Source organism: Coturnix japonica, chromosome 38 (genome assembly GCF_054131305.1).
Source record: "Coturnix japonica strain WE chromosome 38, WE-NBRP24, whole genome shotgun sequence".
NCBI lineage: Eukaryota > Metazoa > Chordata > Aves > Galliformes > Phasianidae > Coturnix > Coturnix japonica.
The window spans coordinates 4,701,990-4,723,716 of record NC_140700.1 but is presented as its reverse complement, the minus strand read 5'-3'; the positions used below and the strand labels follow the sequence as shown (position 1 = coordinate 4,723,716).

Below are 21,727 nucleotides of genomic sequence, written 5' to 3'. Positions count from 1 at the left end.
GGGCTCCAACGGGGTGGGATGGGGACACAGAGCTCCAACGGGGTGTGCAGGGGCTCTTGGGGTCGCCTTATTACAGCCCAATCCCAGCGATACCGCAGCTCATCGGTTTCAATCATTTTATTATAATAAATCATCCAAACACCGCACGGTGCCTCACAGAACAACACATAATGTTTACTCTCACAGCCATCGTGTGGGTCAACACACAAGTGAGACCACAAACAGCAGCAAAGCCTAAAGGCAGCCTTGGTTTGATAACACGACAAGCATTGTGTGTGCATGTTGGCATGGAAAACAAGCACAGGGTGAGCTGTGCACAGTGCTGTGCATGGCAGGACCTGAGCACACACACCGAGATAGAATATGCTCCTTATCTGCACAGGCACCTGCTCGCAGGGCTGGTCAGGTTCCTCCCTAACAATCATTGCACACTCACGGCCGCTTGCATTGAGGCTGCGCTCAGCTGAGTGCAAAATAACAGCAAGGAAAACAGGCACTGCAGGGACTTCAAGAGGGTAAAAACGGAGCAGAAGGGATTGCAAATGCAGCCCAAAGAGCTGGGTGCAGACAGCAGCTCACGTCAAAGCAGCTCAGGTGATGATCAGGGCACCCGCCTTTCCTACACTTCCAGTTATTCGTTCAGAAGGGCTCTAAAACAAGCACAAAACCTGGGATTTTAGGCTTTAAAACGCACAAAACCTGAGATTTTAGGCTTTAAAACGCACAAAACCTGGGATTTTAGGCTTTAAAACGCACAAAACCTGAGATTTTAGGCTTCAGGTTGTTGTGACGTTACAAAATACCCCCAGTATGTTTGTCTAGATGAACAGATTTCCCCGATATGTCAGTTCTTATCTAGAAAAACAGCCACAGGAACATGGGCTACAACAACCCAAAGCAGCTCTGAAGCAGGGAAGTTGTTGTAAGTGTTGGAGCCTTGTAGCATGGGAAGCAGTTAGGAACAATATCCATAGTATTGCAATGCAATGCACTGTGTGGAGGAGCTCGGCAGGGCAGAGCTGCTCCCAGAGCCATAAGCCTTGCCCTGCCCTTGTGACACACCAGTGTTTGATCACAGCCTGTTAAAACAGGGCTGAAGTCTTGCCAAAAGGAACTCAGCTCTGCTTTGAGCTCCTCTATGGTCTCTGTTTCATCCCACTGGGGCTTGGCTCTCAACTGTGGAGCAGAGATAAACAGCTCAAGCATGTTCTGCATGGATAGATTTGGGAGGGCTTCGGTCTGAGCACTTTACTGCAGGGATGACTGACACGCAGCCCCAGATACTCCACAGCCAAGCAAACACTTGGCTACAGCTTCTCACTGTTGCAAGCAGAACAACTAGCAGCACTGACACAGCTCTGTGCATTACTTGTGAGCAGTGGAGATGCTGCAGCTCAGAGCGGCACAGTGGAATCTGGAGTACAAGCAGTTTCACCCTGTATGTCAATGAGTCACTCACATTTCAACAGCACCCAAGCACAGCCTGCATCTCCAAGGCATCCAGTAACAAACTACTGCAAACAAAGGGCTGTAACTTCCCTGGCAGCCTCAGATGTTATACAAGAAGCAGGTGCTTCCATTCATGCTGACCTGATAAGGCTCTGGAGTTTAATTTTCACTGGGAAAAACAGGACTTGCAGACCACAGGGAGATGCTTCCATTGCAGGAAGTCAAGAACTCACATAAATCCTGTCTTTTCCAGGCAATGACCTGAAAATTGTATTTACAATTAATATGAAAGTAGTGCTGAGAGGTGAGAGAGTCAGTGCTGCCCGGAGGTATTTCAGCGATTAGAAAGGCACTTCATCTTCTACATTTCTTTAAGCACCAGCTTTTAAATATAACCTAATAAATATCTGTAACACATCTTAAAACAAAGTACTTATAAATATGAATGTCAATGAAGCAGCATAGATGTGTAGAGTAAGATCTGCAGGACTCCAGTTCCCCTTTGTTACTTCTTCCATCACACGTGAGCCCATCAGGCTGCAGGCAGCTCGTGCCCTCTGCTGCTCAACATGAACCAACCCACAACAGACACATAAATCTCTGCAAAAAAACAGATTAATGGTTCAGAAATGCAGAGGGACCACGTTGCCTGAGCACAGAATGGGGACCCAACAAAGTCAAAGATAAATAAACGAAAAATGTGATCTCTACTAACTAGCCCTCGATTCTCTTTTGCCTCTAATAAGAGGAACCAAAACCAAATCCTCATAGCTGAGCTCCTCTCCTGTGATGAGAAACCTGCTCACAAAGGAAAGGATGCAGTCTGAAGGCTTTCAGAATCGTTCTCATCAACTGCATTCGCCCCGACAGACAATTTTCAGGACGCCTCCCACCTACTAAATAAATCTTCTACAGCCTTATGGAAGGAACTCTGCTTTAAGGCATTTAAAGGAGTGAGTAAATATTGCTTTGCAAGTTCACTTTCAAAGTCCTCATCAGAAACAAGTGACTGCCCGGCAGTGCCAGCTGCTCCCCCTGGCTGTTCTCCACTTGGCTCTTCCTCCTCATAGTCATAAAAACAAATACCATCTTCGTGGGAGCAGAAAGTTGACTCGTGGGAGTGCTGCCGAGGAGCTGTAACACCCCCGAGCCCCTCAGATTGCTCAGCACATTCCTCCAGAGGCTCATAAACAACTCCTTTGGGCACAGAGTGCTGGGCAGCTCTTTTCACAAGGCACATGGGTTTCTGTTTCCTTGTTTTGCTCTGCTGCTGTGCAGGTACCTGCAGAGGCTTTGGAATCCCAAGGCCAGGAAGTGCCTGGTGGTCGGGACTCAGGTATTTCTGAAAGGCAGCGTAGCACGTGTTGTCCTTCACAATCGGGATGACCGAGCAGGGCTTCAACCACTTCACAAACTCACACAGCTCCGAGAAGGACGAATGATCCGAGTAGGGGACGAGGTGGATTTGGGGGTGGGTGACCTTCACAGGTCTGCCCGTGGGGAGGATGGCGATGGTCGGATGCAGCACGTTCCAGCTCATCACGGTGTCCCGGCGGATCTCAGAGACATCCACTGCTCGGATCCTGCCGGCTCCTTCCTCCGCTGTGAACACCTCGGGCAGCTCCAGCAGCTTCATCTGCTCCAGGCGCGATGGACTCACCACGACCCACGTACCGAACTCAAGCGCCAGGTCCACCAGCAGCTCCTCCTTCCCCAGGCTGTACACACCTGTATTATCACAGTATTATCACGGCGGGAGGAGCAGAGCAGGCACCGTGTGGCGCTCATTGATGCTGGGCATCACCCATTGATGGCACTGGGCATCACTCACCGATAACAACGCGGTGCTGCGGGTGCTGGCGGATGAGCTGAGCAGCCTGATGTGCAGCACGGCTCCGTGATGGCAGCGAGCAGCGCAGGTGGCAGTTGGTGTTGTCCAGGTACAGCCGGTCGATGCGGCGGCCGCTCAGGGATGGTTCGAGCTTCATGGAGCGGCTGTAGCGGAAATCACCTGCGGGAATGGGGCCGTCAGGGCAGGCAGGGCGGCAGCGGGGCCGCATTAAGCACCCCGTACCTGTATAAAGGATGGTACCGAACCTGTATAAAGGATGGTGCCGAACGAGCCTTCGAACAGGAACATGACGGAGCCGGGGCAGTGGTTGGCATCGAGCAGCGTCACCGTCACCTCCTCGCTCACCGCGTGGCTCTGCCCAACCTCCAGCGGGTGGATCCAGCGCGTGGGGACCTGCGGGAGGGTGTGAGGGCTGGGATGCGGGATCGACAGGGCCGAGGTGCGGGGTGTGTGCGGGTTGTGGTGCCGTACCTTCAGGCGGTGATGGAGCAGCCGGGCGGTGAGCGGGGAGCAGAAGAGCGGGCGGCTCCACGTGCTGGACAGTCCCACCGTGTGATCCGAGTGCATGTGCGATAAGAAGAACAGCCGGGCGGCCCCCGCACGCCGCACGCTCCAGAAATCAACGGCGATGGGAGTCCCGGGGATCAACGTGCCGTTCATGGCGATGGGATGCGGGGATGGAGCGGGTAACAACCCGCAGCTTCCCGCTCAATGCTTCCACGCATGCGGGGCAGGGGAGGGGCGATGCGGGGCGGGGCGGCGGCTGCGCGGTGCGGGGCCGTGCGGTGCTGTGTTGTGCGGTGTTGTGTTGTGTTGTTCGGTGTTGTGCGGTGCTGTGTTGTGTTGTGCGGTGCTGTGTTGTGTTGTGCGGTGTTGTGTTGTGTTGTGCGGTGCTGTGCGGTGTTGTGTTGTGTTGTGCGGTGTTGTGCGGTGTTGTGTTGTGTTGTGTTGTGTTGTGCGGTGCTGTGCGGTGCTGCCATGCCGTACCTGGGCGGCGAGGATGCGGTGCGGGACCTGCGGCGCGCTCTGAGCAACCCGCACGTGCAGGCGGACCCGCTGCGGTACCGCAACGCCGTGCTCAGAGTCATCCGGTGCGGGACGGGCTGCGGGATGGAGGAGGGATGCGGGTTAAGGTCGCGCTGAGCTGACGGCAGCGCCGTGTGCCGCAGGCTGATGGCGCAGGGCGCCGACGTGTCGGGGCTGTTCGCGGAGATGGTGAAGGCGGGTGCGGCGTCCGACGTGGTGCAGAAGAAGCTGGTGCAGCTCTACGTGTGCGCTCACGCTCCGCTCATGCCCCGCCTGGCGCTGCTGGCCGTCAACACGCTGCGCCGGGACTGCGCCGATCCCAGCCCTGCGGTGCGCGGCCTGGCGCTGCGCGGACTCTGCGACCTCAGGTGGGTGCCGTGCCATCCCTATCCTCGCCCCTCTCCCCTGTCATCGCCCCCTGCCGTCTCTTTCCTTGCCCACACCCCCTTTGCCAGCACCGCCCTATGAGGAAGGGACCCGCTGAGCCCTCCTTGGTGCCCGCAGGATGCCCGGCATGCAGGAATACGTGCAGCAGCCCCTCCTGAACGGCCTGAGGGACAGAGCGTCCTACGTGCGCAGGATCGCTGTGCTGGGCTGTGCCAAGGTGCACAGGCTGCAGGGAGACAACGAAGTGGGTGAGCAGTGCGCTGTCATTGGGCATGGAGGGATGTGACAGGTTGGTTTGGGCTGAATGCAATGGGGAGTGAAGGCTCAGCATCGCACCATCCCATCATGTACATCCACATGGCTGGGCCAAAGGCTGCTTGCTGCTGTAGAGTGAGAATAGCACTGCAGAACCTTTGTATCTTTGCAGATGGTGCATTGGTGAACGAGTTGTACAGCCTGCTTCGTGACCAGGACCCTATCGTGGTGGTGAACTGTCTGAGGGCTTTGGAAGAGATCCTGAAGAAAGAAGGAGGGGTTGTCATCAACAAACCCATTGCCCATCATCTCCTCAACAGGTTTGTCCTCTTCCATGTCAGAGATGGCACTGGGAGCCTGGTTCTGTCTGTTGCATTTTGTACACATAGCAGTGAGTGATTCTGGATTCCCATAGAACTTGAAATATCAGGCACCCAAAGGTGAAGGTGCCCATCCTAAATGAAACAATATCTGGATGAGCGAGGTGCTGCTGCCCAGGGACCTTGTCAGTGTTTCCCTGTCTGTCTCAGCCCTACATCAGCAGTGATCGATGCTCATTTAAGCCTATGATCAGTTGGTCCTTTTTAGATGAAATTGTGGCATCATAACAAACCCACACGGTGTCTGATGGGAGTGGAGGCTGTAAGGGCTGCAGCTGCACAGCACAGATCCTTATGAGCTCCCTGACTCCTGCAAACAGTGTCCATTTGGTTGGCAGGATGGCAGATCTGGATCAATGGGGGCAAAGCGAGGTGCTTGCCTTCCTGCTGCGTTACAGACCCCGCACTGAGGACGAGCTGTTCAACATTCTCAATCTGCTGGATGGATATCTGAAAAGCAGCAGCCCCAGCGTTGTGATGGCAGCCACCAAGCTCTTCCTCGTGCTGGCCAGGGAGTACCCACATGTGCAGGCAGATGTTTTGGTGAGGGTGAAGGGGCCGCTGCTGGCTGCCTGCACCTCAGAGAGCAGGGAGCTCTGCTTTGCTGCTCTGTGTCACGTGCGTCAGATCCTTGGGAGTCTCCCTGGCCATTTTAGCAGCCACTACAAGAAGTTCTTCTGCTCCTATTCAGAGCCCCACTACATCAAATGCCAGAAGATGGAAGTGTTGTGCGAGCTGGTGAACGATGAAAACGTGCAACAAGTGTTGGAAGAGCTGAAGGGTTATTGCACTGATATATCAGTGGAGCTGGCCCAGGGGGCGATCTCTGCCATAGGTAAGAGCTCTGCCTTGCTTCAGAAGCAGCTGCAGCCCTCAGTCTTAAGAAAATAGTCAAAAAAGAAAGAAGACTCATTTTAAAGAGTTTGTGATGAATAATTGGGCTCGTGGTTGACTTGTATCCTTTTTGTTGCCCCTGCAGGCAGTATTGCCAGGACATACACAGAACAGTGCGTGGGGATTCTGACAGAGCTCTTGGGGCTTCAACAGGAGCACATCACGTCAGGTAATCACCTTCACGTTGTTTACGTGGCTTAAGCTGTCAGGAAATGGCCTTGCGGAGGTTTGTGGTCCCAAAACTTGAGGCTCCAGGAGGCACCTGACAGGCAGAAGTCTCCCTGGTTGAGTGGGGATATGGAGTGTGACCAGACATTGTAGGTTTTCCTTCCTTGGAGATGGTTGTGGCTGTGTTCCTGGTCTGATATGGGGTCTCTTTTCTGGCTGCCTTCTGTTGACTCCAAGGAATGAAGGCAGAGGCATTTTATTAGGTCTGATTTTGAGTTCTTGCTGACTGGTGCTCCTAGATTCTGTCTTTTAAATGTTCCTGATTTCTTTTCCTCATAGAACAGCCTGATTCAACTCAACCCAGACTTCTGCCTTTTTGTTCTGCTGTTCTCAGATCTAACTTCCCTGAGCTATTTCTGCCCTCTTCTTAATGCTCCTGCTTTCAGCTTTCCATGCCACATGCTTACAGTCAGCTCTTGAAATGGTCCTCAGTAGTTTCAATTTGTTATTGTAACCTTGTATATCTGAGACATCCTGAGTCAGTCTCTGAAGGCTGGGGAGCGTCCAAAAGAGGGATTACTTTCCAGAAGCAAGAGGAACAACGTGAAGTTTCAGTGCTTTATTTTAGACTTGGTATATCTTACAGGGGCAGCATACTGGGATTTTGAAGGAGAATGTCTCAAAACTTAGCAAAGTCTTTTGACTCTGGTCATTTTGTTCCATTGCAGCGGTAGTACAGGCTTTTCGGGACCTGGTTTGGCTGTGTCCCCAGTGCACAGATGCGGTGTGTCAGGCACTGCCTGGCTGTGAGGACATCATCCAGGACAGCGAGGTAAGGTGGCTTTAGGTTTGTTCTCTTGTGTCTCTTGATTTCATGTCAACACTGGTAACCTGAACATAGCTACCCTGTTAAACAGAATGTGCTCTTCTTTGGTGCCTTCAGGGCAAGCAAGCACTGATCTGGCTCCTTGGTGCTCATGGTGAGAAAGTACCAAACACCCCCTATGTGTTAGAGGACTTTGTGGAGAATGTGAAAACAGAAGTGTTTCCAGCAGTAAAGATGGAGCTCCTGACAGCATTGGTGCGGCTGTTCCTGTCTCGTCCCGCTGAGTGTCAGGACATGCTAGGGAGACTGCTCTATCACTGCATAGGTGGGTTTCCTCTTTCAGCATCCTACTTTTAGGGACCTGTTTTTGATGCATTCCTGGTGCAGGGATGCAGTGTTGGCATCCTTGTAATGAGGGGACCATCCAGGGTGGCAAAGTAATGTAGTTCTATGCATTAGGCTGCATTGTGTCCCTGATTGGTGTGACAAGCTTGCACTGGATCCCTGGAAGTCTGTTTTTAGTAATGAAGGGTCATGAAACCTGGGGAAAATCTGAATGCTCAAATTCTCTGTGTTCTGTTACTTGCAGAGGAGGAGAAGGATATGTCAGTACGAGACCGCGGGCTGTTCTACTATCGCCTCTTACAGTCCGGTGTGGATGAAGTGAAACGGGTTCTGTGCAGCCCCAAGTCGGACCCTTCCCTGGGGCTCCTGGAAGACCAAACAGAACAACCTGTGAATACGTGGGCATCTGAGTTCAATACCCTCGCACCTATTTATGGCAAAGCACGTTGGGCACTTGTCACAGCTCACCAACCAGGGGAGCCCTGTCACGCTTTTACTCCTTGTCCAGACTCTGGGAATGGGGGCACAGGTAACCAACATCACCCGCAGTTTCTTGTTGTCAGTAAACACTCACATGAGTTCCTTTGGAAAAGATCACAGTGCCTTGAGAACACTCGTAGTGTTCTGTATATCTTGTGCAACGCCTGGTTGATCACCTCCCCATTGGCCCAGGGAGATTGCTGCTGAGGGTGCTGTAATTGCAGCCTTCATCTGATGGCCTCCTGGGATGTTCTGTGTGAAACTGGTAATAGGGGAATAAATACTGCATCTCATTTGTTTGTGCTTTGATTTCAGAGTCACTGGCTTCTGAAGGGAGTAAAGAAGTCCTCAAGGTTCATCCTGATACAGGCAGCCTTACCTTAATTCCTGATGTCGCCCTGACTGCAGAGCAGTTTGAGAAGACCTGGCTGAGCCTGGACGTTAGCTGCCAGCAGTCTGTGCCCTGGGTTGGAGCAGTTCACCCAGATACTATCCAGACTGCCCTTCATGTTGTCCACATCCAGACTATCGCTATGAGCAAAGCTGGTGTCCAGCCGTGGAAAGCTTATTTCATTGCTCAGGATGACGGTGGTTGCCTCTTCCTGACAGAGCTGTTGCTCGAGGCAGAAGATTCGGGGATGCAGGTTGCAGTGAAACAGAGCGAGGCGAAACCTGAGGCACTACAGGCCTTCATGTCTGTGTTCAGGACTGCCGTGGGGGCAGTTGCTGGGCTCAGATCCTGATGGGTCTCTGTTCTTTGTGGGGCGATTGCTCAGGTCGCAGGAGGAGTTTTCTCCTCTGGCTTCAGTTTGCTATTCTTGATGCAGGTTTTGTACTTCTGAACTGTAGGAGTGTTGGGCATAGGAGAGCTACAGCTGCAGCTCAGTGCTGCTGGTGCTGAGCTCCTGAGGCTGGTGAGCAGGACAGGGTAAAGGGCGTCCTCCCCTGGGCTGGGGAAAGGACAGGATAATGTGTGTGAGCTGCTGCTGATCTGAGTCAGAAATGCTGGCACCTGCCGTGAGTGTCACAAGGCACCAATGTGACTGATGGAAACAGAAGTGAGCCAAACTCAGGGCAGCACTTTGGACAGGTTGGGTTGTTTTTTGTTTGTCTTTTTTTCCTTTGGTGAGAACTAATTCAGAAACCATCCCGTCATTCAGGAGAGTTGCACCTGGTCAGCCCCAGCTCTCACTCTTCCCACTGCAGTAGCTTTAAGCCAGGGCACAGAGAGGACTCATAACGACTCTATTGTATCTCTATGTGCACTTCACTGGAACGCTGCTGTCCCTGGTAAACAACAAGTTTTAGGTTTCAGTTCTGATTTTCCTAATAAAGAAGTGAATCCTTCCTGGCTGCCTCCTGGAGTGTTTGTTCACAGGGCCTTCATTTTACACAGCATTTTCTCTCCGCTTCTCTTAAGAACACCTTGAAAGAGCAGTTGTGCAACAGTTCATTTCAGTCCTGCATGCCAACTTACTGTAATACCCAAACTAGGAGTGAAGCCCCACCTCGATAGCCTGCTGGCAAACCCTCAGCTGTAGCTGCACTGAATCAAGTGCTGATCTGGGACAGGACTTTGAGTTTCTGCCCTTCCTTCCAGGTACCTTTCCTGATAAACGGCTCAGCGCTGATCCTTGGCTTCATGTGATTCTTTCGTTGATTTTATCTCCATGGCAATGCCTTATTTTGAAACTAAACCACACCTGTAGTTTGAGCAATTACGGCTGAGGGCAAAGGTTGTGCTGTGCTCCTCAGCAGGGCCCTGCAGCCATGCTGTTCCCGGAAGGAAGGGCTGGCACTGTTCTGGGAAAAGGAGGATAACATTCTGCTCACCCCCAGAGCTGGGAGGCATTCCTGATTGCCAGCAGCTCTGGGTAAGAAAGCTGCCATGAGGAGTTTTGAGGAACAGACAGCATGCATTGTGGAAGCCTTATTTGATGATCTCCTAAACGAAGATGGAGCCCATTTCCGAAGCCTGCAGACAGACTCGGGAGGTGAGGTCTCAGTTCTTGCTGAGGATAATGGAGGGATGTAAAGGCAGGGGGTGCAGCTTGGTGCCGGGTGTTGGAGTTCTTCATCTTGTGATGATCTCTGAGTTGTGGGATCAGTTGCAGTGGGGCTGTTGGAGCCACAACACAGCTGCAGCCTGCCTCGGTGGGACCTGGGGGGCAAAAGTCCCCATCAGCCTCTGCCTGCTTTCCTTCCCCTGGAGCAGATGGGTTGCACACAGCCATGGGATGTCTGCGGCTCCAGCCTGTGCTGAGGGGAGGGCAGCAGGGTAGGATGTGCTGCAGGAGATCAGGGTGCATGCTGCTCTGTTGAAAGGTCCTGCTTTCAGTTCCTTATGGCTTTGTGAGGCTTGGAAATACTTCTGCTGATGTTGGTGATGGGTATCTCCTTCTGGTTGAGAACCCAGGGGAAAAACAAAACAAAACGCTATTTATCTCTGTGTGCTTTTATGGCAAATGCCTTAACAGAAGGAAAAAAGAAAAAAGCAACAAGTTCACTTTGAGTAGCTGAGCTAAGTTCTGATGATTTATGTACCTCAAATCTGTGCAATGTGCCTTGGAGATCCTCCCCAAGTTCAGCTCACTCTGACTCTGTCTTCTTCCTTTCTCCTCTGCCTTGCCATGTATTACCCCCCAGCCCCTCAGCCTGCCCTCTCTTTTCCTTGTTTCAGGGTCTGTGCAGAGTGAGGAAGAGCCAAGTGATTTTGACCCGGTTATTATTGCCAGTCGTTTGCGGCAGATCGGCGATCAGTGCAACATGGACTTTGAAAGGATTTCCTCGCAGGTTCTTCGTGATGTACTCATGGGGAAGGTAAAGGACCTGGTAAGGTAAATTACACTGTCATTTAAAAAGAAGCAGCTCAAACTGCCCTCCTGATGTTTGCAGGTGGAGAAATTTGGAGCTGCTGTGGATTCTCTCTGCAAAAGATGGAGTGACCAGAACCCTGAGCTGGTCTATGAGAGAGCTTTTCTCTCTGTTTCTGTGAAGCTGATGATGTTTATTCTTAAGAAAGGAGCAGCTAATTTCAATCCTGGTCACCTCGTAAAAGCAATTAATGAAAATACTCAAGTGAAAAACTACATTGTGGCCCATGGAGGATGGGTAAGTTCATGGTCCTGTGTGCCTGAGCACTGCTGGCTCCGTGCCTTTGTTTCTCTGAGCTTTCCTATGTGCTGTTCTGCCTGGGGTCCGCTCTCAAACCCACTCATCAGCTCACACTGCATGGAGCTGTGCAAACAGCTTTGCACGACGCCTTGGTGAAGATCTACTGAAGTCAGCACCAAACTTCCCATCTGCTTCTCTGCGTCAGGATGTAATTCCTTATCACAGTGCCCTGGGAGCTAAGCTTGCCTTGCCTTCCTGCATCCCTCCTGTTCTGCCAGCAGCTTCAGACCCACCTCAAATCCCTCCTCTACAATACACACATGGGTTGGTTCTTTGTTTGCTTTCAGGAGAAGCTGGACAACTGAGAGAGGGCTGCACCACCTTCCAGAGCGTGAGGCTGGGACTTTCACTGATATAACTGGAACAATTGCTTTCATATTTCATCGGGATGTTGCTAGGATAACCACAGTGTGTAAAGAAATTATCACTACAAATAAACAGTAATAAATGTTTGCCATTATTTCTTTTTCTTCTTGCATTTCTCATAAATGTAGCCAGGAAAGTAGGCTTGGGAGCCAGAGTGTGCCATGACTTGGACAAGCGTCCCAGCCAAGATCCCAGTGTGCTCATGAGGCTCTGGGGGCTCTCAGCAGTCACAGCACCCAGCTGTGGGGTACCCAGCTCTGGCCCCCAGCTCCTGACCCTGTTTGTCACACAGCCATGAGCACACGTGGTTCTGAATGGAGGCACTAGGGCCCAGAGCTGTGTTTTGTTTTGTTGTTTGGCCACGGTATCTGTTACGCACTAATTTCCTTTAAGGCTGGTGATGAAGTCAGTAAACCACAGCCTGCAGCGAGTGCTCTCTGAGCTGGTGCTTTCCGCTGTGACTTGCACTTGACATGTCCTCTCCTGCACTCGGCAGGCCAGCCTCGCTCCATCTCTTCCAGCATGGACCAAAGGGAAATCCTGCTTCAGAACCTGGAAAGAGCCCAGAGCAAGAAGCTCAACCAAGAAGCATTTGCAGATGAGTTTTTGGTAAGTTTGCTTTAAGGCACGGTTCTGTGTTTGGGTGTATTGAAAAGAGATCTGCTCGGTCACCGCTCCCCAAATGGGAGATGAAACATAGCATGTGACAGTAAGATCTTCAATACATTTTAAAGCTGAAAGAGATGCAGGAGTTAACTGGAGTAAGGAGAACGTAAAGACAGAAGAGTAATGTAAAGGTTTGTGTTTAAAGTGAAACTGTTTGGTTTTCTAAATAATTTACCAAGTGCTTCCTGTTTTCTACTGAGCGAATGCACTTATTGGGATGCAGTTTCGCTTTGCCCTGTTGCTGCACTGGGGACATGCTGAGGAACAGGGACAGCGCTGCTCACTGCCACTGCAATAGGCTGCATCTGTGATGTGTGCTCCTGCTGGGAAGCTCTAGTTGCTACCTGAGGCAGTTCTTTGCTTATTTATCACACTAGAAGCCCCCCAGCCGAACCCCCCGCAGAACAGGACACAAGTGTGGACCTGAGGTTGGTTGTGTCTGTCCATGGATGTATGAATGGCAACCTGGCCAAGGCAGGAGGGCTGTGCTGACTGCTTCCACAGCCTCCAGCACTGTGCTGTGTTATATGGAAGGGCTCCATTCATCTGGAATGAGTCTGTGTGCCTTAACATCTGCCAGTGCTCCTGCCTCCTCCTGGAAATCTATTTCTTATTTCCTAAAGGCAAAACTAGTAGAAATTGCTGATGGCTTTGGTTTCCTCCAGTGTTCCGCAGTGTCTGGCTGCTGAAAATCCATGCAGTGCCCAGGTCTGCTTGCTTTCTGCCAGCCTTGTTGCTGTTTGGGTGGCTGGGGTGAGCCTCAGATGGCAATGCACAGTGTCTCAGACAAACACCAGGACAAACACTGACCCCCACTTCTCCCCCAAGGGCTGTGCCAGGCAGCAAGTCTGGGGGCTGCTCAGCAAACCCCATGAGATCGTAATTTCGAACACTTGGGAAAGCTTAGTGCTCGACTTCCAGCTGTCTGGGTCGGAGGGAAGTGATTAATCTGAGCCTGCAGTAACACTCGGTTGTTCCATGGAACAAAGCACTGTCACAGGCTGCTGGATTTTCCCCCTTGCTGGGGCAGGGCTGTGAGGCAGCAGGGTGGTGAGCCCGGGGTGTGCGGTTCCAGCAGCAGAGAGCAGCTCGTGTTCTGACAGCAGCAGCACGTGGAAGAAGTCAGGGCAGCATTTCCTCTGGGAATAGGGAGAAATCCTCCCTGAATGGCCTGAGCTGATGGCCACTTCTGCAAGTACAGATAATGTGAATGAATTGTGCTCCAAACTTGGGATAAATGTTGGATCCATGCTGCTGCTTCCCCTCTCTGTGTGAATAAGAACCTGTATGTGCATATTGGGGTCATACTGCTGGAAATGACAGAGCTTTTCTGTCTGAGTCTCTGTTTTCTGCCACTTGTTTTTCTCCCACTTGCTTTCTCATATGTAGTCATTTTCCAGCAGTCCTAAATCAGTTTATGCAGGGACTGCAAAGTGATTTGGAGCCATATGGACCAGTCCCAGAGCTGAGCAGCTGTCTTCCTTGATATCCAACCTGGGAGGCTGGGGTTATGCTGGAAGGAGGTGGGAGGAGGTTTCATTTTGATCCCCCAGATCAGTGCCTGAAGCCTTTGGCCCCTACTGCCATTCCTGCCCATGTGTGCCATTGGAGCACATTACGTCCAAGTGCTCCAACACTGGCCAGCAGCACAGCACAGCACAGCCACCTCCTCCACCCATTTGACCATAGGGAGCTATTTTGGCTCGGTGACCCCGGGATCAGTCTGTCTTTCCTATGAGCGGAGTGGCTGAACCACTGTTTCCACTTCCTGCTAAAACTCACGTGTGTGCAAAGCACGAGATGCTCCATCAGCTCACAGCTCAGGTGTGTCAGCCGTCCCTTCCCGCTGCTCCTTTTACATCACTCTTTCACAAAGGCACAGACTGATGAGGGTTTCCATTTGTCGTCCTGCTTCCATGGACCCCAGTGATGATGCTGGAGTGAAGTTCTCTAACAGCATTACTCCACGTTACTACACTCACTGCTGAGGGCGATGCTTTCCATGCTGTACGAATGCATCCCCTCCCTTCAGAAGCCCACATACCCCACCTCCCATGGCCTCATTTTCCATTCTGGGGCTCTTTGGTGGCTTCTGTTTCTATTCTCGGTCTGAGTACTTTGAGAAAAGCCTCTCTGAAAAGAATTAATGGTGTAAATTTTGCTTTGTGGTGGTGAGCCCGACCCCCAGAGACCGTCACACGCGCTGTCTAATAGTGTTGTATGTAGCACATTTGCTGTAACTTGTTCCATTCTTTTACCACAGAAGCTGAAAAAGCAGTCAACGAAATATAGATCGGATAACATCTACCCTACAGCCACAGCTGAGTGCCCAGAGAATGTCAAGAAGAACAGATACAAAGACATCTTGCCCTGTAGGTTGGGAATTGCAAATGTTGCTGTTCAGCCTTCCCTTCTATGCTGTGCTGCAGCCGGAGGGGCTCAGGGCCATGGGATACATATATTAACATTGCTGCTGCTTCTCCTGCTTTTGTGCCTGCAGATGACCACAGCCGAGTGGAGTTATCCCTAATCACATCAGATACAGATTCGCATTACATCAATGCCAACTTCATCAAGGTATTGCTTCTTTCATGGTGCTCTGCAGTGTAAAGGTGTTTGCAGGCTGCTGGAGCACCCCGGCCACCTCATGCCAGGAGGAGCAGGTCCTATGGCAGTGGTTACAAGCAGACGATGTGCTTAGTGGCTACCACGCTGTGCAATGAGGCCAAAAGGTGTCAGGTTCTGCACTGCAAGCCCTTCAGAAGCAGCACAGAGGCACCAGGCTGCAGGCTCAGGGCCACACGCCTACTGGGCTAGAAGTTTGTGGCTCACAGTCCTCGCTTCCTGCCAGGGGGGGGGATGACACAAAACTGCCTGTGGCCGGGCTGGGCTGCCCAAACCCTGGGTGCTGATGGCCGGATGCTGAGCAGCACTGCTCAGCTCTGCAGTGAGCAGCAGGCAAGGCACTGTGGGCTCCTCCAGCAGCTCTGGGTGCTGGGACAGGTGTTGCCTCCAGCCCAGCCCCAGGGCTCTGGCTCTGCCTTTGGGATGTCTTCACAGCTTGGCTTCCGATTGCTTCATTTAATTATGTGCCTAACATGGAACTGTATAGCAGTCCCCCCTTATGGCCTCACTGGGGAGAAGTAGGATTCAGAAAGAGGGATGATTTTTTCTGAGCTATGCAAACGTGTCTTCACATCTGATTCAAACAGGGAGTCTATGGGCCAAGAGCATACATTGCAACCCAAGGTCCTCTCCCCACCACTGTCACTGACTTTTGGAGGATGATTTGGGAGTATGAAGTCATGGTAAGATGCAGATTCACGTTTGTTTGTTTTGTTATATTAAAAGTTGTCTGTAAAAGCAGCCAGAACTCCTTTGTGACTGAAGAGACAGACTCGGGTGTTCTGTGTGTCCTTCCTTTGAGCTGGGATGTGTTCCCATCCATCCAGCCCTGTGCTGGGAAGGTCCAGAGCTGTGGGTGGTGTCCTGAGTTTGCTTTGTCTGATGCTGGGAGGGCAGTCCAAGTAACTCCTTTATGGCCAATGAGCAGCCCCAGACAACGGGGCTGATTTCTCTGCCTGGATAAAAGAACTCTCCTAACAAACCTTCTTGCTGCAGATCGTGGTCATGGCCTGCATGGAGTTTGAAATGGGGAAGGTGAGTAACATACTGAGTTGGTTGTGTTGCAGCAGGACCAGGACAAGGTGGAAGTGCATCAAGTGGGCAGCAATGAATAACCAGGTATTTGCTTTTTGCTACAGAAAAAATGTGAGCGGTACTGGGCAGAGGTGGGAGACCCCTCCCTGCAGTGCGGTCCCTTCTCCATCACCTGTGTGAGTAAAGCACCTTCATACCTTCACACCACAGCACGTGCACTGGAAACTGCTGCCATCTGCAGAAAACGTGACTTTAATTCTTGTACTGCAGGAAGCTGAAGAAAAGAAAAATGAATACGTGATCAGGACTTTAAAGGTGACCCTGAATGAAGTAAGTAGAAAAGTTAAGGCAGGAAAAGCATCTTGGCTGGCTTAATTTAGAGATGGCTGCAGCACAGCAGCTCAGCTCACTGTGCTGATGGCCACGTCAGTGTCCTGCCAGCACTTCTCTCCTCCCGCAGGCAGTGCGCACCATCCACCAATTCCACTACCAGAACTGGCCCGACCACGACATTCCCACTTCCATCGACCCCATTCTGGAGCTCATTGGTGAGGTTCGCTGCTACCAGCCAGATGACAGCATCCCCATCTGCATCCACTGCAGGTGAGTGTAGGCAGGGTGTGCCCGGTGCCTCCCTGGCCTCCCCACAGGGATGGGTGGTGCAGTCTATGCTGTCTGTGGTGTGGGATGCGAGGCTGTAGGGCTTTCTCAATACCCTTGTTGGAGAATATAGCCTGCCCATCTCTGATCTCTGCTAGAAACCCTTCTGTGTTGCTTCTTGTTGCAGTGCTGGCTGTGGGAGAACAGGAGTTGTTTGTGCCATTGACTACACCTGGAAGCTGCTGAAGGATGGGGTAGGTGTCAGCCCCACCACGTGTGGTCACATGAGCATCTGTGCAGGCAGGTTGCAGACCTTCCTGCTCCCGCTGCTCTTGGCTTGGACTTCAGCTTCCAGGTCTTGGGTTGGCACTGGCCTTCAGTCTTCAATACGAGTTGACTGTCTGTATTTGTCTCTCCACACTTTACAGAGTCCTGCTTTCATTTTTAAGTTTTAATAACTTCTCTTTCTTGCAAGATTGTTCCAGTGAACTTCAGTATATTCAGCCTGATCCAGGAGATGCGCACACAAAGGCCTTCGATAGTGCAGACCAAGGTAAATGCTGGCTACTGGAATACCACCAGAACTGAAACCTCAGCACCTCCCCAGGAGGGCTCACAGTAAGGGAGCACAGAATGGCTGCAGGGCTGGGAACTGGGGGTGCAGCTGTTCCGTAAGGTCCCTTTTCTGAGCAATGATTTTGCAGAAACGAATTTCTGACCACTTCTCTGTAAGCAGCTGCGATAGTTTAATGCTTGCAGAGCCATTTTTTGAACCCTTAACGCTGTGAAACAAACGGCCATCTAGGAAATAAAGTGGAAACTCTTCTCAACTGAGAGCGATTGAAGAGGAAGCTCAGTGCAGAACAGAGCTGTGTGAGCAGCTAACAGAAAAAAACCAAATGCTTTGGTCTCAACCCCGTGGAAACTGCAGCTTCTACTTCTTCTGAGAACTTGTCCTGCCACCAGACCACAAAGTGGCAGCTTCTCACAGGGGCTGATGTTTGATTTGGGTGATAGGTGACCAGGGGTGACTTGTACTGTATTGGTTTTCACGTCTCTTTATTTGTCGAACGCAGGAGCAGTACAAGCTGGTTTACAATGCTGTCATTGAGCTCTTCAAAAGACAGATTGAAGCATTGGATGCTCAGGAAGATTCTGCTTCTTCACAGGTAAAAGCCACCAGGACAAACACACAGCCTCTTGCGGCCTGAGGCACAGCAGGTTTAACCTATTGCAGAATGGAACACATCACATTTTGCCCTATTTATTCATAATTCTATTAGAATAGAAGCCTCCAATTCACTGAGGTGTTTATGTGGCCCCTGGTTCCTCACCTGCCATTTCATCTTGTGAAAAGCCATGTCAAAGTATTTCAAATCTCATGCACTTCTGAGGGAGAACGTGAAGTTACGTAAACAGGAACAGCCCCAACACCAACAGCTTCTCCTTATTCTCTGGCTGCAGACACAAACATTACGTTGCCTCTGTAGCTGTCTGCAATCTTGTAGAAATGAAGAAGTTAAGAACTGCCACTCTTAAGTAAAGGCTGAAAAGTGCCAAATTGATGTTTCCAAGCTGGTGTTTGTCATTCCCAAACTCTGTTAATCATTACAAATAGTTGGCAGAAGTTCTGTCTCCTGAAATAGCCCGTTTGTGCTCTTTGCATTCTTTTTCTCTACTCTCTTGCTTTCTTCCATCAGGTTCTAACAAGGCATCCTGTACCCAAGCCACTGCTGACCCCTGTGGAAGATATTTATTCTCTGAGTTTGCTGACCTGGTAAGGTCACCACCCAAGTGTCCCTTGTATTTTCAGTTACCTCTATTATTTCAGGAAGATGCACTTTTCCCGTGTATCTTGTGGGATCATAGAATCACCATGGTTGGAAAACACCACTAGGACTGCTCTAGCTGCCTAAAGGGTCCTCCTGTGATCCCCATTTAATGATAGCCAAACAGGGCTTCCCTGTAGCTCCATGTTGAACTGGGCAGGCTCTGTGTTCCCAGAGGACAGATCTGCCCTTATAAGCAATGCTCCGGGGCCTTGTTAATCGGCTAACAGATCCCTGAGTGCTTGATGCCTCTGACTTCACGCTGCCATGCTTTGTTGCAGTTTGGGACAAGAGGACCAAGATGTGCACCAGTATATTCCTCCATTGGTACAAAATGAAGCACCGCTGACATCCCTGTCTGCCACAGCAGCGCGGGGCAGCTCTGGGGACAGAGGCCCTTCCATCAGACCAGCGGTCTCTGTTGGCACTCTGAACATCAGCAGCACCAGACATGCAGCTGCTGTCAAGATGTGGAGTGCAGGAGAAGCCCTTCAGAAGCACCGCAGTGTGCAGCTCAGCAGCAGGTCCTCTGAGCAGCTGCTGCTGGACCAGGAGCTGCAGGGAACAGGCAGGAGAGGGGCCCATTGCAAAGTACCTCTGGCACGGACCACATCGATACCTTTTGTGCTGCCACAACAAGGAGAAATCTGGGCTTGCGATGGAGGGATTGCAAAGCCCACCTGGAGTTCTCAGTCACCAAATACCTGCTGCTCAGGCTTCCAGGTGAAGGAGCAGGATGTATTTCTCCCTGTTGAGCTGAACCACTCAAGCCAAGTAGCAGACTGTCCCCCTGGCCACAGGAACTGCAGGCAATGTCCCTACCCGTACTGTTGTTCAGCAGAAGACCCCTACTTCTCTTCACTCTCCCCAGATGAGCCACCATCCCCAGAGCCATCTGTTGGGCAGGATGTGCAGGGCCCTCCTTGCACAGTGCCCACCTCCCCACCGCTCCGGCCTGCATCCCACCACGCTGCCCAGCCAAGCACTGGGAGGACATTGTCACTGAGTAAGTGGAAGTGCTTGGCGGGGACCTCAGGAGGTTTCATCCCACCTTCCATCAGGATTTGGTGCACAAGTCTTACTATTCATATGCCAGAGGTTCTGTTCTCATCTGTGTGTGCCATGCAGTAACCTGCTCACATCTCCTCCTTTAGACATCCTGCCCCAGACAGATGATGACGATCCTCCGCCCCTGCCAGAGCGAACTCCTGAGTCCTTTATTGTGGCCAATGAATCAGGTAAGTGCAGTTAGCAGTAAGTGCAGGGACTGACATCTGCTCTGAGGGCCCTTCTCAGCTTCATGGGGGATCAGAGCAGTGTTTGTTTCCAGGCGAACTTCCTCTGGCCACCTCAGATTTTCAGCTTCCAGATAGACATGAAAATACTGGAACCTCTTTGGAGCAGAGCAGTGTGTCTCCCTCAGTGACGTTTAATGACTCAGTGAGACTGAGACCAAGTAAGGTAAATTAGTGCAGTTTTATCTCTTCTCCAGCACTATCACTGTGTCAATTTCCTTATTATATACTATCCTTGTTTTTTGTTTCCAGAGTTTGAAGCTTCGGAGCCCACGCTCAGGTAAAGTCACATCCTCTTACTGCACGTTATGTGTTTCCTTTAACACAATGGAGGATACAGGGTAGAGTTCTGCAGTCCTTGCATTGAACAGATATATGCATTTTCAAAGGCAGATACACAAACCTTCCGTCTTTGCTTTCCCAGAGACAAACCTGGATCGCTCCGATTCTCCTCCCCCTCTTCCTGAAAGAACCCCGGAGTCGTTCGTTCTCGCTGATGAAGAAAGTAAGTGCGGACTTCTTTCAAAAAGCAGCAATAAAGCACTGAGAAAAGGGAGAGGATTCGTGAACGACCACAGAAAATGTTCTGCTTTATATTCCCAGGTCTGCAGCTTCCCACAAGAAGTTCTACAGCGAGTTCTTGGGACTTGAGTAATGGAGCTACTGAAACATCATCAAAAGAGCCTGCAAAATGCTTCAGGAGAAGCAAGGTAAGCAAACAACCAGAGCATTTAGAGCAAGGAAACAAGTCTAGTGATGATGCCGAGCTGTCGAATCATAGACACAACCTTTGTACTTATCTTTTTTTTTCCTTGCAGAGTTTGAAAATACTGAAAAACGTGAGAAAAAGTAAGTGCTTTGTGTGCACTGCAGCTGTATGTGTGGCAGCATGTTCTCCTGTAGGGCTGCAAAAACCCTGTTCTTCATGGAGTTATGAAGATCACTAACTGTGTCAGTGCAACTCTGTGTTTGCAGGTGTCTGTAGCCCATCTTCACTGCTAAAACCATCAGAATCTGCACCTTCACATCAGCTGAGCTCTTTCTTTAGTTTTGGTACGTATTCATGATGAATACAGGCTGTTGCTTCAAGTAAACTACATCATAAATCATGGGATGACAAGCCTTTAAAAAGAAAACAAAACATTATTTCAGGAAATCACACAGTCAATATTTATAGCATGATTAATTTGGTGCATTTTTTTCCCCTAGGCTTTGCAAGTCGATTTATAAAACCAAAAGGCCCAAGAAACCCACCACCAGCATGGAATATTTAGGTGAACCTGATCGATTTGGTGTCACGGAGGAGTGAATATCTCCCGATACACTGCGATGGCTCATGTCAATAAGGTTCCCATCAGAACGAATACATGGAATACGTTGGATATTTGAGGCACTATTTGCACATCCTTCAACCAAAGCTCTGAAGAACAGAAGGACGTGTAGGCACCAGCTGAGCTCTCAATTCACAACAGGGTGGATATCAGGCCCAGGAGCTGATTTTATCCTAACTAATGATCAGATTTGTTGCATCAGGGATTGTATTGACTTTACAAGGGCAGATTTGAGCTTTGTGAAGGAAAACAGCGATTCCAGCAATGCTCAATGGTGTGGAGGCCCAATGAGGGGCCATGGGTGCCATGTTGCTGTGCCTGTGTTCCACCCCCTGCACTAACAGGGAATCCCCATCTCAAACTGTCCATTTTCCCTCATATTTCACATTTTTTTCCCTCATTTGAACTACATTTCTTTGTTATTTCTGCTTAACAAACACCCTGCAGGCCTGGCCCTCACTGAAACCCCACACAACCATCTGTGAGGCAGGAACAATGAAGGCCATATATCCAAACTGTGGGACGGTGTATTTAATCTAGATGGTGTTTTACGATGTGTGACAAAGGCCGTGTAAATAAATAAAAGTTTATTTATAATAATATAAAATATAATACGTATAATTATATATATAACTGTTATATAATTATATATATAATTATTAAATAAATATATAATTATATATATACATAAGTGTATATATATATATAATTTTATTTTTTAAAAATATATTTTATATATATGTA

General features: G+C 50.4%; 4 protein-coding genes across 9 annotated transcripts; 3 read left to right on the top strand and 1 right to left on the bottom strand.

Annotated features, from left to right (window-relative positions):
• Positions 1 to 99: 99 nt before the first annotated feature.
• Positions 100 to 4,105, bottom strand: DCLRE1B (DNA cross-link repair 1B). The gene is made up of 4 exons (XM_015885214.3): positions 3,773 to 4,105; positions 3,547 to 3,694; positions 3,281 to 3,460; positions 100 to 3,177 (listed from the first exon to the last, which is right to left on the bottom strand). Exons 1-4 carry the CDS (start codon positions 3,959 to 3,961, stop codon positions 2,327 to 2,329), a joined length of 1,368 nt encoding a protein of 455 aa, XP_015740700.2. The 5' UTR covers positions 3,962 to 4,105; the 3' UTR covers positions 100 to 2,326.
• Positions 4,062 to 9,409, top strand: AP4B1 (adaptor related protein complex 4 subunit beta 1). 3 transcript variants are annotated; one of them, XR_014938765.1, is made up of 10 exons: positions 4,062 to 4,392; positions 4,471 to 4,695; positions 4,832 to 4,962; positions 5,142 to 5,289; positions 5,688 to 6,184; positions 6,329 to 6,412; positions 7,140 to 7,243; positions 7,329 to 7,562; positions 7,827 to 8,111; positions 8,378 to 9,409. XR_014938765.1 is itself a non-coding variant. In XM_015885211.3 (10 exons), exons 1-10 carry the CDS (start codon positions 4,280 to 4,282, stop codon positions 8,803 to 8,805), a joined length of 2,223 nt encoding a protein of 740 aa, XP_015740697.2. In that variant the 5' UTR covers positions 4,069 to 4,279; the 3' UTR covers positions 8,806 to 9,409. The 3 variants fall into 3 exon arrangements, 2 of the variants coding, with proteins under 2 accessions (XP_015740697.2, XP_085383269.1); XM_015885211.3 differs by having other exon boundaries at positions 4,069 to 4,392; positions 7,355 to 7,562; XM_085527143.1 differs by lacking the exon at positions 4,062 to 4,392 and having other exon boundaries at positions 4,504 to 4,695; positions 4,832 to 5,003; positions 7,355 to 7,562.
• A 410-nt stretch (positions 9,410 to 9,819) lies between these two features.
• Positions 9,820 to 11,696, top strand: BCL2L15 (BCL2 like 15). Its single transcript, XM_015885216.3, has 4 exons — positions 9,820 to 10,056; positions 10,743 to 10,882; positions 10,958 to 11,173; positions 11,524 to 11,696. The coding sequence occupies exons 1-4, from the start codon at positions 9,951 to 9,953 to the stop codon at positions 11,539 to 11,541; spliced, it is 480 nt and encodes a 159-aa protein (XP_015740702.2). The 5' UTR covers positions 9,820 to 9,950; the 3' UTR covers positions 11,542 to 11,696.
• A 160-nt stretch (positions 11,697 to 11,856) lies between these two features.
• Positions 11,857 to 21,590, top strand: PTPN22 (protein tyrosine phosphatase non-receptor type 22). Of its 4 annotated transcripts, XM_015885212.3 has the most exons (21): positions 11,983 to 12,211; positions 14,532 to 14,640; positions 14,769 to 14,845; positions 15,481 to 15,576; positions 15,890 to 15,928; positions 16,033 to 16,104; positions 16,199 to 16,258; positions 16,389 to 16,531; positions 16,716 to 16,782; positions 17,004 to 17,081; positions 17,605 to 17,697; positions 18,229 to 18,305; positions 18,639 to 19,363; positions 19,512 to 19,595; positions 19,688 to 19,818; positions 19,905 to 19,932; positions 20,077 to 20,157; positions 20,256 to 20,362; positions 20,471 to 20,501; positions 20,628 to 20,705; positions 20,862 to 21,590. In XM_015885212.3, exons 1-21 carry the CDS (start codon positions 12,125 to 12,127, stop codon positions 20,924 to 20,926), a joined length of 2,328 nt encoding a protein of 775 aa, XP_015740698.2. In that variant the 5' UTR covers positions 11,983 to 12,124; the 3' UTR covers positions 20,927 to 21,590. The 4 variants fall into 4 exon arrangements, 3 of the variants coding, with proteins under 3 accessions (XP_085383271.1, XP_015740698.2, XP_085383270.1); XM_085527144.1 differs by lacking the exon at positions 15,890 to 15,928; XR_014938766.1 differs by lacking the exons at positions 20,256 to 20,362; positions 20,471 to 20,501; positions 20,628 to 20,705; positions 20,862 to 21,590 and having other exon boundaries at positions 11,857 to 12,211; positions 19,675 to 19,818.
• Positions 21,591 to 21,727: the final 137 nt, after the last annotated feature.

Bases quoted from the DNA above. Each gene is read 5' to 3' on its own strand.
- DCLRE1B (XM_015885214.3), bottom strand. From the start codon at position 3,961: ATGAACGGCACGTTGATCCCCGGGACTCCCATCGCCGTTGATTTCTGG. The intron at 3,695-3,772 runs GTACGGCACCAC...ACCCTCCCGCAG, and splicing joins TGCTCCATCACCGCCTGAAG to GTCCCCACGCGCTGGATCCA. The intron at 3,461-3,546 runs GTTCGGTACCAT...CCATTCCCGCAG, and splicing joins CGGCACCATCCTTTATACAG to GTGATTTCCGCTACAGCCGC.
- AP4B1 (XM_015885211.3), top strand. From the start codon at position 4,280: ATGCCGTACCTGGGCGGCGAGGATGCGGTGCGGGACCTGCGGCGCGCT. The intron at 5,290-5,687 runs GTTTGTCCTCTT...TTTGGTTGGCAG, and splicing joins GCCCATCATCTCCTCAACAG to GATGGCAGATCTGGATCAAT. The intron at 8,112-8,377 runs GTAACCAACATC...CTTTGATTTCAG, and splicing joins CTCTGGGAATGGGGGCACAG to AGTCACTGGCTTCTGAAGGG.
- BCL2L15 (XM_015885216.3), top strand. From the start codon at position 9,951: ATGAGGAGTTTTGAGGAACAGACAGCATGCATTGTGGAAGCCTTATTT. The intron at 10,057-10,742 runs GTGAGGTCTCAG...TCCTTGTTTCAG, and splicing joins CCTGCAGACAGACTCGGGAG to GGTCTGTGCAGAGTGAGGAA. The intron at 10,883-10,957 runs GTAAAGGACCTG...TGATGTTTGCAG, and splicing joins GTGATGTACTCATGGGGAAG to GTGGAGAAATTTGGAGCTGC.
- PTPN22 (XM_015885212.3), top strand. From the start codon at position 12,125: ATGGACCAAAGGGAAATCCTGCTTCAGAACCTGGAAAGAGCCCAGAGC. The intron at 17,698-18,228 runs GTAAAAGCCACC...TTCTTCCATCAG, and splicing joins AAGATTCTGCTTCTTCACAG to GTTCTAACAAGGCATCCTGT. The intron at 19,819-19,904 runs GTAAATTAGTGC...TTTTGTTTCCAG, and splicing joins TGAGACTGAGACCAAGTAAG to AGTTTGAAGCTTCGGAGCCC.